Raw genomic sequence first — 11,386 nt, forward strand, 5'->3', positions numbered from 1 at the left:
TCTTCTACCACTCACTTGTGAATTTGGGCAAGTTACTCAATCTCACTGTCTCACTTTCCTCATCTACAAAATGAGGACAAAATAAAAAATAATTACTTCATAGGCTTCTTGTGAGGATAAATGATAATACATATAAAGTGCTTAGAACTATGCCCAACACATGCTCCATACCTGCCCATTATGTGTTGGAGTAGTTGTTCCTATTATTACATGAGGGCATATTTTGTTTGTGATACTCTGAAGAACACATTCTGCCAGCAAATATTGTCAAATGCTTCTATGAAATAATTACAAGGTTCTAAATGAATGGGGTCTGTATTATACAATATAATTGCAAATGGGTCTATAGCAATAGAGAGACAATGTAGTCAAATAGAAAGAACAAAAGCTTAGAATTAGCTTAGACCTGGGTTTGAATAAGAGACGTCCCTCAAAAAATGTTTACCAACTGCCCACTAAGTGCAAGGTGGGGGTCAGATTCTAAAGTTACAGCAGTGAGTGAAAGAGCTGTGGCTCCAGTCCACAGCCCCAGCTCAATCCCTACGTGGGAGGTCTTGTGCCAACAGAAATCGGTGCCTCAGTATCTCCATCATTAACAGGGCAATAATATTTTAACTCTGGAGAGCAATGCAAGGATTTGGTGGCACACAGCCTGCTGTAGGAACCCAATAAACAGCACCAGTATGAATGGGAAAGATGTGGGCTAGCAGCCCTGCTACAAAGTGTAATTTACAAAGTTTCTTAAAGTAGTAATATTTAGGAGTCTATTTACTAACCAAACCCTAGCAGCCCTACCGAAATCTTATTCATTTTCAAGAATATCAAGTATTTAGGGGCGCCTGGGCTGCTCAATCAGTTAAGGATCCGGCATCGGCTCAGGTCATGATCTCGAGGTTTGTGAGTTCAAGCCCTGTGTCGGACTCTGTGCTGTCCGACAGAGCCTGGAGCCTGCTTTAGATTCTGTGTCTTCCTCTCTGTCTCTGCCCCTCCCCCATTTGTGTGGGTGCTCTCTCTCTTTCTCTCTCTCTCTCAAAAAATTAAAAATTTTTAAAAATATCAAGCATTTTTATTTTATATACAAAGAGCTAGCATGAAGGTAGGTATCTTGGATGACTCATTTATGGAAGTTCACTTAATCCACCTTAATGAAGCCTATATCCTCTCTGTACTGACAGAAACACTGGTGGCAATTATTTAGTAGGCAATTGTTACTGAGGCCATTATTTCCGGAGCACACTGTGCCAGTGTGAGTAGACATGGCAAGAATGAGACCCCTGGCCAAGTTTTCTCCAATGGCTTCTGTAGGGCAGCTGATGACCTATGGTGCTCTCTCAGGTACAATAAGGCAAAAGGCAAGAAGATCAAGTGCTAAGCAGGAAAATATGCTTAGCGCTAAACGTTTCTATCCCAAAGCATGTGACCTCCCTCCAATCAATTACTGATTCATCATATTTCTCTCTTAAGTAAAGTTAGCAGGAATTTTGACATGAATAAGAGAGAAAGGTTTTCATTTAATGTTTTGATTTGTACTTCATTTATGCCTGACATATTAATGAATACCCTAAGATAATTTATACTATTTTATATTTCCTTTCTGAATATATATGATAGCCTAAATCCTGAATCATGCTTCAATTAACACCTTTGATTGATATATACATCATGGAGGGTTTTCTGTTGTCATTGTTTATTTATTTATTTTGAGAGAGAAAAAGAGAAAAGGTGAGCAGGGAAGGGGCAGAGAGAGAGTGAAAGAGAGAATCCCAAGCAGGCTCTGTGCTGTCATTGTGGAGCCGTACACAAGGCTCAATTCCATGACCCCAAGATCATGACCTCAGCCAAAATCAAGAGTCAGATGTTTAACTACCTGAGTCATCCAGGCACCCCCATTATGGAGCTTTTCTTTAAGAGAGTTTTCAGAAAGAGCATCATACATATTTTTAAGTCCATACTTTAACAGTTGCAATTAATTTCCATAGCTAACAATTGTAGTTAATTACAAAATTAGCTAGTTATTGTGAATATTACTTAATTCTAACCTTTGGTGTTATGTAGAGACTTTTTTTTGAGAGAGAGAGACTGTGAGAGAGCAAGCATGAATAGAGGAGGGAGAGAGGGAGGGAGAGGGAGGGAGGGAAGGAGGGGGAGAGAGAGAGAGAGAGAGAGAGAGAGAGAGAGAGAGAGAGAGAGAGACTCACAAGCAGGCTTCATGTCCAGCACTGAAATGAAGCAGGGCTCCATCTCACAGCCCTAAGATCGTGATCTGAGCCAAAAACAAGAGTTGGATGCTTAACCAACTCAGGTAACAGGCATGCCAAAACAGTTAAGCGGGAGTAACTTATACGCACAATAAAGATTTTAAAGCTCAAATGAGCAAATACTATTTACTCATAAGTATTACCTGATACCAAAAAAAGAGGCACTATTAAGAAAGAATTTGAACCATTTCTTGGAGATTGTTTTACTAGGACCTGACCTCTACAAACATTTATGTGTTACGTATGTGTGGTATGAACAAATGGTACCGGTTGGGGACTTGTTTTATATAAAAAACAACATGAAAGCAGTAAAGCAATTTAAACAACCGTTGTTAGGAAACTGGTTATATTGTGGAAAATGAAGCACTTACTTCTTCGTTGACAAATTTCCACTCCTGCTTTAGTTCTTCACACCAAATCTCCCATTCTTTAGCAGCCTCCAGCAGACTCAACCATTTGTCCCACAGAGCTAATGTGGTTCTGAGCAAACACGCATCATCACCGTCCGTGCACGTGTGTCTTAAGTGTCTGAGGACCTGGCGGAGCTTCATGAACTCTTCTTTGGTTGATACGAGATTTGACTCCAAAGCCTTAGGAGAGAAAAGGAATAGGAGGAATATAATGTCTGTTGATTTTTCTGAAACGTGGGCACTTCTTAAAATCTTGAGGAATTGACGATTCTCAATCATCTATAAGTGTTATCTGATCTATTTTTTAGACTTTTTGGAAACCAATTTAAGACAGATTGGAACTGCCTATGTATTATTGGGCTGCATGTGAATTTGGAACTATGGTGACAAAAGTGACCCGTAAACCAATTCTTCCAAGTAAGAAAGTGTTTTGAAAGATAGATTTCTTAAAAGTTCATTGTTATTTTAAAGTCTTATATTTTACTAGGTAGTTCATTTGCATAATACTTATTAACCAACAATGCATAATTTAGGGTTTTTGTATATGTATTTGTTTGTTTGTTGATATGGGGTAGATGTTAAGCACAGATGACCTAGAATGCTTTCATTCAAATCCTAATAACATAATATCATAGATTTTAACAGAGGAAAATAAGCAAAAACAAAAATGGCACAGTAAGAATAAGAAGTAGCCAGAGTTTAGACTCATGCTAGTTGCAGTCAATTCTCTGTTATGGATCCAGCAACACTCAACAAAGTAACAGGAAAGGTAAAGCTTCAGAAAGAATGATCGCTAAGGACAATCTGCTACCAGTTTGCTAGAGTCCTGTGAACCCGACTGATGAAATCTCTCAGAACCACTATTTCATGGTTCTTGTTGGCTCTTGGTTGAGGGTACTTTTAGTGTCCAACTCAGGTTGAAGATGGCTATGGGTCGTAACAGAGCCACATTCCCTGCTGTTGTCACCTGTTCCTTCTGCCAATTTTCTGCATCAAGTTTTACTGGAGATTTGCAAATAGTATTACCTTGCTCTGTTCCAAGCGCTCTAAAGCTTCTTTGTAAGATACTGGCAATGGGAATATGGACTGCCCAAGAACTGTCTCCATTTGGCTTAGGTGAGTGCAAATGTTCTCTTTAATTTTCCTATAGCATTTGTAATTCTCGAGACACCTATAAAGCACAAGTGGGACAAAAAGGGACATTAAATTTTATTTAGTACAATACATTCTGGAGTACCCAGAATGAATTCTGAACATTTAATAAAAAAAAGAATGTAATTCTCTTTTTCTTATTCAATGTATTACACCAAACTTTTATTGACTACCTCCTCCTCACAGGGACACGCATTTAATGCAAACTTTAACAGGCAGATGAGACTTTTCTCAAAGCACATAAGTTGTAAAACCTGCACTCTTAAACACTGCAAATGAGGTATAAATTGGTACGATTCTTGTAAAATCACTTAGTCTTAAAAATGCTCAAATCTTTTGAACCATTAATTCAACTTCTGCAATTTATCTTAAGGAATTAATCCTCCCGGTAGGAATTTATCTTAAACCTGATAAAAACTTTTACATGGTAAAATCTTTTAAATTAAACTATTAATTAAAATGGCAGGGGTGCCTGGGTAGCTCAGTCGCTTAAGTACCCGACTCCTGATTTCCACTCAGGTCATGATCTCAGGGTGGTGAGATTGGGCTCCATGCTGAGTGTGTAGTCTGTTTAAGAGTCTCTCTCTGCCCCTTCCCCACTCACATGCATGCTCTCTCTCTCTCTCTCTCTCTCTATCTCTCTGTTAGAAATAAATCAAAAATTAAAAATATTAAAAATGGTGAAAATTGGAACATACTTTATATCTAACAAAAGATATAGTTAAGTAAATTACAACCAACCATTTTATAAACTATTTTACAGCAAATACAATTACTTTCATGAAGTTTTGTTACAATAAGGAAAAGAGCATATGTTATAAAGTAAAGGAAAAGCAGCATGTTTTTATATAACATAAAGTTCTCATATATTTTTAAAAAACTGTGAATAAAATTATGTGTATAAAATGAATAGTCTAAGTCCCTCACAGAAAACAATTAAAATTTTAGTATGAAATATGTATTTTAAAACTGAAACATAATAATGAACTAGAAAGGAATTAAGGAATATTCAGAGGCCACAAACTATATGCAAGCGGAAATACAGAGAAATAAACTGAGCTCTAGGGACAAAGACTTTGAGGGCATTTGCGGAGTTTCAGTTTTATTAACCTTTTCCTGGAGTGCTGAGGGGACAGAGGATAAAGCCTCAACACAGGATACGTTTTAAATAGGAAACTTCTCTCTAAAGATATTTAACCACAAAGGACCAGCCTTCAAATTACAGCATAAATCTCTACAAATCAATAAGAAAAACTATGCGCAACCCAATAAAAATTGGGCAATGGCTTAAACTGGCATCTTTCAGAAGATGAAATATGAATGACCAAGAAATATTCACTAAAGGTTGCTCAAATATATTAACAGTAATAGAGATACAAATTAAAGCCATAGTGAAATATCACTTTCATTCGTCAGACTGACAAAAATTAAATCATCAGGTATTGGTGAGGATATGAAACAGTTAGAACACACTATGTTGTTGGAACACTAATCTGAGCAGAAATAGGTAAAATTATTTGGAATTTAAAATGTAAGGGGTGTATACCTTTTGACCCAACAACCACAATCCTCAGTAAATATTCAAGGGAACCTCTTGCATTTAGAAACGTTATTGGCACTATATTTGACTGGAAAAATTAGAAAATCTCAACTGTTTATCATTAGCTAGGTAACTGAATTTTGCTATAGACAAGAACTTGAATAAACTTCAGCATCAAAATGATGAATTTGAACAAAATGAAGTGACAGAGGAATACATATAGATGAAAATGAGGCATAAACACATAGAAAAATATTTTAAAAAGGAAGAAAATGGTAAAAAAGAAATTGGGGATAATGATTAATTCTGAATAGAAGGAAAGACCACACAAGAGAATTCAAAAGGCATGATGTTTACTTTTGAACCTTTAGGGACAAAGCTGTTTGTTTTATTATTATTATCCTTGATATCATATGCAGACTTTTATAAACATTCTGTTGTATATATTCAATATTAAATAAGAAAAAAGTAAAATAAACACAATAAAATATTTACTATCGTTTTCTGTAGGGATTTTTAAATTTTTCCATATTTTCCAAATTATTTCCAATTTGTACATGTTAATTATAAAGAAAAATAAATCAATCTATTTTTAGAAAGAAGTACCTACCTTTCTATTTCTGTTTCCCTTACTTTGGCTGCCTCCCTCACAGCCGAGTCCTTCAAAGCTAATTCATGGATAGTATACTGGAGTTGTTGTTTGGCTTCAGGGCTGGCTATAGTCCCTAATTTCTCAGTAAGGTCCCGGATGTCTGCTATTGCAGTTTGCAATTCCTCTTCTTGCCAGTGAGACATCTCCAGCGATTCTTCTGGGTCAGCAAGGTCTACTCTATGGGCTGCAACAATGGCTTCACGGGCAGTAAAGTTCCCCATCGCCCTAGTGACTGCCTCATTATAGCGTGTCAGACTTTCATAAGCATCATTCAAGACATCCTGGTGAATAGGAGATTAAACACTGTGACAAAGCTGGAAAACTTTGGGGATATTTATCATTCCTGAATTTTTGTAGTGCATTCATAATATGTCTGGGTCTTATAAGGGTTAGTGTCTCCTACTTTTAGTTTGACATTACGCTAGTACTTAAAGACAAATACCTTTTTGTTTGCATAAGAAAAACTGCTTCCAGATTTGCTAAGAAATCAATGCTGAATTAAAAACTACATCTCCCATGGGGTTCCTGGGTGGCTCAGCTGGTTAAGCCTCTGACTTTGGCTCAGGTCATGATCTCACAGTTTGTGAGTTCGAGCCTCATGCTGGGTTCTGTGCTGTCAGCTCAAAGCCTGGAGCCTGTGTCAGATTCTGCATCTCCCTCTCTCTCTGCCCCTACCTGGCTTGTGCTCTGTGTCTCTCTGTCTCTCAAAAATAAACGTTAAAAAAATTTTTTTAGAACTCTTATATTAGACTATGAACTAAATAAAGCAATTGCATATATTTAATGTGCATAACTTTAACCAATATTTGTTGGGGGGGGAATAAAAAGAAAACACACCAACACCCCCCCCCCCCCAGATTTCTTGTGTTTTTAAATAAATGGTTCTGCCACTAACGTTAGTTTTGAGCACATCACTTAACATCTCCAGACCATAGTCTTCTTGCTGAAATAACAAATAGCTGATGTAAATAACTTTAAAGGTCCCTGTTACTCCATCTCTAATCCTATTATTTTAGAGATTTATGTCATTGTTTCTGGAAACTATATTAAAATCAAACAGAGAAGTATTGAATTTACTCAATATTTGTCAAGTATCAATTTAAAGAACACACTAGAATTCATAATATGACTTACAGTTCTAATGTATTTATACCTATCAAATATTGAAATATTATCTAATAACTCTTTGAATTAAAGAAGGGAGTTAATTCCTCCATTCTGTAAATTTAAGGTGACAATTCTGAAAACACAGTGAAAGGCACTAATGTTAAGTACAAGTGTTCCAGCAATAGCTAAGCTATCTATCCTAATTATCATGGGAAAGGAGGAAGCAGGTTGGAGTCATTTTACAACAACAGAGGTCAGCAAACTTTTCTTATAAAGGGCCAGTCTAAATATTTTAGGCTTTGCATGCATTCTGGACTATCACAACTACTCGACCCTCCGGGTGTAGCAGGAAAGCGGCCCTAGACATTCTCTAAAAAAATGAGCATGGCCATGACACAATAAAACTTTATTTACAAAATCAGACACTGTGGGCAGATTTTACCCATGAGCCTTCATTTGATGACCCAAGCTCTAAAATCTGACAGAACTTGACTCGAATCCTGGTTCTGCTCCTGTAAGAGCCTGAGAAAACTGTTGATGTTCCTGAACTTATATTTCCTTATTTTGAAATAGAGTTAATAATAGACTCACCTCACACAGTTGCTGTGAGGATTAAAAACAAAGCATTCAGCGCAGTGCTTAGACACTGTAAGTTCTAAATGGATGCAGAGTTCTTATTTTATGTTATTTTCTCTATACTCTATTTCTTCCACTATGCCTATTTCTAAAAACACAAACAAGCCAAAACCAAACTTTGAGCTCAAAAGAGGCTACCAGGGGTATAGAAATAAAGGTTTCACACTCCTCTTTCCTGTCTATAAAGCACAGTAATTAGATGTAAAATGAGGTGGGATTATAATCTAGCTCACTGTAAGTTTTCTTAAAATGGCTATTCCACGGAGAATGTTCATGTAGAACCTATAACTCCTAAAGAAGCATAGATATTAACTAGAGTAAAAGCTAAAGCCACGCAATAAAAAGAAATGCATTAACCACCTAAGTGAAAAAACCTTACTGTGCGCAAATCAATGCTTGTAGTAAGCTGTATGTGAAGATCTTCAATGTCACATAATTTTGCCTCCACATCATTAGCTCCAGAAGAATTGTCTCCCCTTTGCTTCTCAATGATGGTCATAGATCTCACACTATCCATTTCTGCTTGAACTTGCTCTTGAAATGCTTCACAATTATCCTTCTCATTTTGAATATGTTCAATGTCTAAATTTATAACTAAAGGCTGCTCTAACTGAGTCTTGATCTGCTTCAAAACATGTAAGGCATTTTCCAGTTTGTCCTGAACATTCTTCTCATCCATTTCTTTGGGTTGGGCTTTTAGGATGTTGTTTCGGAGAACCTTATGTAACTTGTCATTTTCTTCTGCATATAGCTTTATCCGTAGCATTTCTTTCTCTTTGAAGGTGTCATCAAAGGCCTTACTTTCATTTAATTTCTTTATTATCTCTTGACACAAGCTCATGGCTTTTTCAATTCTCCGATTCAAAATCTGAGCATCGAGCAAACTGTTTTCTGGTGAGGTCTGGTGCATTTCTAGTACTGCTTCAGCTCTTTTCTTAATTTGCAAGTCCATAGCCCTCAGTTTACTTAGTGATGTTTGATATCTGCTATGGTCTGCCACCAACGTGTCCAACTGCTTAATTTTTTCCTCAAGTTCCTTTTCTTTTTTAGCTACTTGGGTGTGTAATTGGTCAAGTTGGGAACAATCCCAGCTTAGTCCTATATAGTCAAACACTTCTTTGAGTTTCAGTGCTTGTAAGATACTAGACTGAATACCAGTGACTCGGTCTTTAAGATTATAGAGCTCCTCTTTAACATCTTGATTTATTTCTTGATTTAGTAGCAGTTTGTCATGCTGTATATGGTCAACCTCCTTCTGAAGCATAGATGTTTTTTCATGAAATTCTCGGCAAAAATGTATCTTCTGTTCCACTTCATTACATTTATTTTGAATGAATCTCTGCGCTCTGTGGACTCTAGTCTTAAGGTTTTTCAATTGGTCATCCAGAAATAATCTTTCAAACACATTTAGATCCTTGCAGATGTCTGTTTGTTCCTGAAGGTGGGTCGAGGTTACACTCTCTGCTTCTTGCAATTCCTTCAGAGAACTCATCAAAGCGACACGCTCATGTTCTAGCTCAGTTTCTGTGGAGGCTGTTTTCATTTTGGGAATTATCAGTGCTTCATTTGCCTGAAGAGAAAGTTGAACCTTCTCCATTGCGGCAAAAAATTGGCTTCTTTCTTCCAATTTAAATTCTAACTGCTGTGATCTTTCAGTTGATTTTAAAACCAGCATTTGGTATTGATTCTGTAAGTCCTGTAGGAGGTGACTTAAATCAGTGCTCTCGTCTGCTGGAAGGCTGGGAATAATATCTTTGGCCTCTTCAACCAATAATTCCACAATTTGGTGCTTGTCCAGAATGTCATCGTGTGTCACCTTGCATTTTCTAATCTGTGAAAGAATGTCATCTGGGAGAAGGGGAATGGTAGGAGTGAGTTCAGCTAGCAGATTCTTGACCCACAGGATAATCTCTTTCATCCTGGTCTTCGTTTCACACGTCCTGATCTGATGTTCCACCTCTGTGTTTAATGGCTCCAAGGCTTTCAACTGCTTCTGCAAATTATTCATTGCATCTTCCAAAGTATTCTTTTCTTTTTCTCCCCAAATCCTCTTCATCTGAAATTCAGCTTGCCCCTTCAACACCGAAAATCTGTGCTTGACAGTCCGGAGTTCAATGGCCAAGGCAACTGTGCCTGGGCTCCCCTCCTGTTCTCCTGGAGAGTTCAGCCCCAACTGTAGATGCCACTGCTGTTGCTGCAGAGAAATTTCGAGGTCTTGGATCTGACGCATGAGAAGTATAAATTCATCACTTTTTGCTACTTGCTGAGAATACTTCTTTTGGGCCAGCTGCTGCAATTGTTCCCAACTATGGGCAAGTTGCCTGATCTGGCTTTCCAACAACTTCTTATCCATGTCGGTCACACAGTTTGATAAACTTTCCCATTCGATTTTCATCTTGCTTAAGAAAACTTTCTCTTTTTCTATTGATGCCAGATAATTTTTAATCTTGTCCAGATAGGCTGCACTGCCCAGAGGTCCCCTGGAAAAAGGGGGAAAAATGGAGCTTATTAATATACATCAAATACATCAACAGGAGGTTAGAGTTCATGAAAAGAAATTAATTCCGCTTTGAATTCACAGAAGAGAAGATTAGGTTGCCTATAAAAGCATTCTGTCTTTAAAATAAAAATTAGGATCTTGTTTAGGGTGGCTTTCAGTGAGTGTATAACAAGATAGAAAACTCACCTATAAAGTAAGTATCGTAAAAATGCAGAAAAACAGGAAAAGAGTGAAGCGTGAAAGGAACGATATATGTAAAAGTGCTCTGTAACTGTAAAGTACTTAAACATAGCTGAGTCCAAGCCTTTGAAATTATCACAATGTCCAACCACTTTGTTATCATTTTACCAATAATGAATAAGCGAGTATAATCAGGCTGATCTTTTGAATATAAAATTGTTTCCTCAAAGGGATATCACCAAAAGTAAACCCCATTTAGGCAAAAGCATAAAATCAAACTTTTAATTTTTTAGGTTTTTTTTTTCTTTAAAGTTATCTCTACGGCCAGTGTGAGGCTTGAACTCACCACCCCAAGATCAACAGTCGCTTAGTCCACTGACTCACTCAGCCAGGTACCCCGCCTCAATCTTTTTACTAATGACAAAGTGTTTATACAATAAGACTGTATCTACAAACCATTTGCCATTATTTTCAAAGCCAAAAAGAGGTTAAATATGTAAAAAGAAATCATTAGAATAGATATATATTCAGTTGGTTCCAAACTACTTCAATTATGCTGATACTAAATGAGTGTATACATAGACTATTTCTCTCCACCCCCATATTTCAGAATAAACTCTTGATAAGAAGAGTGCTGAGTTCCATAGAATTTAAATCTATTTGGAAGATATTTATGGTATGAATTCATTGTTCAAGAATTTGTAAAATATAATTCAATTATAAATTATATATAATTTTATAAAATCAATATAAATAATATAAAATTTAATGCATGAAACAACAGTTTTCTTCGATGGCTTCCATACATGATTTATTTCCATATTGTATTTTTAAAACCATAAAATCCTCTCATAGTATAAGCTCTTAAAACCTTGGGCCTTTCCAAGGTAGTGCAGCCTATGTATGTTTGAATAAAAAGAATGCAAGACCTAAATTCTGGTTTTTTTAAAA

The 11,386-nt window shown here is 36.7% G+C and overlaps 1 protein-coding gene and 1 pseudogene across 3 annotated transcripts in view; both read right to left on the reverse strand.

Annotated features, from left to right (window-relative positions):
* The window catches only part of SYNE2 (spectrin repeat containing nuclear envelope protein 2), a 336,140-nt gene that overhangs the window by 146,550 nt on the left and 178,204 nt on the right, over nt 1-11,386 (reverse strand). For 2 of the 3 annotated variants that reach the window (XM_077767200.1, XM_077767199.1), the window contains exons 1-4: nt 8,135-8,292; nt 5,971-6,293; nt 3,695-3,839; nt 2,630-2,848 (exon numbers count right to left, since the gene is read on the reverse strand). In XM_077767200.1, the coding sequence (XP_077623326.1) occupies nt 2,630-2,848; nt 3,695-3,839; nt 5,971-6,293; nt 8,135-8,272 (825 nt within the window). In that variant the 5' untranslated portion in view covers nt 8,273-8,292. Of the gene's footprint in view, nt 1-2,629; nt 2,849-3,694; nt 3,840-5,970; nt 6,294-8,134; nt 10,236-11,386 lie in introns of those variants that run through there. The other variant, XM_077767198.1, reaches the window with a different exon arrangement.
* On the reverse strand, nt 1,133-2,392 carry LOC144233998 (small ribosomal subunit protein uS14 pseudogene; annotated as a pseudogene).

This window comes from Crocuta crocuta, unplaced genomic scaffold, assembly GCF_008692635.1.
Source record: "Crocuta crocuta isolate KB4526 unplaced genomic scaffold, BGI_CrCroc_1.0 scaffold55, whole genome shotgun sequence".
Classification (NCBI taxonomy): Eukaryota; Metazoa; Chordata; class Mammalia; order Carnivora; family Hyaenidae; genus Crocuta; species Crocuta crocuta.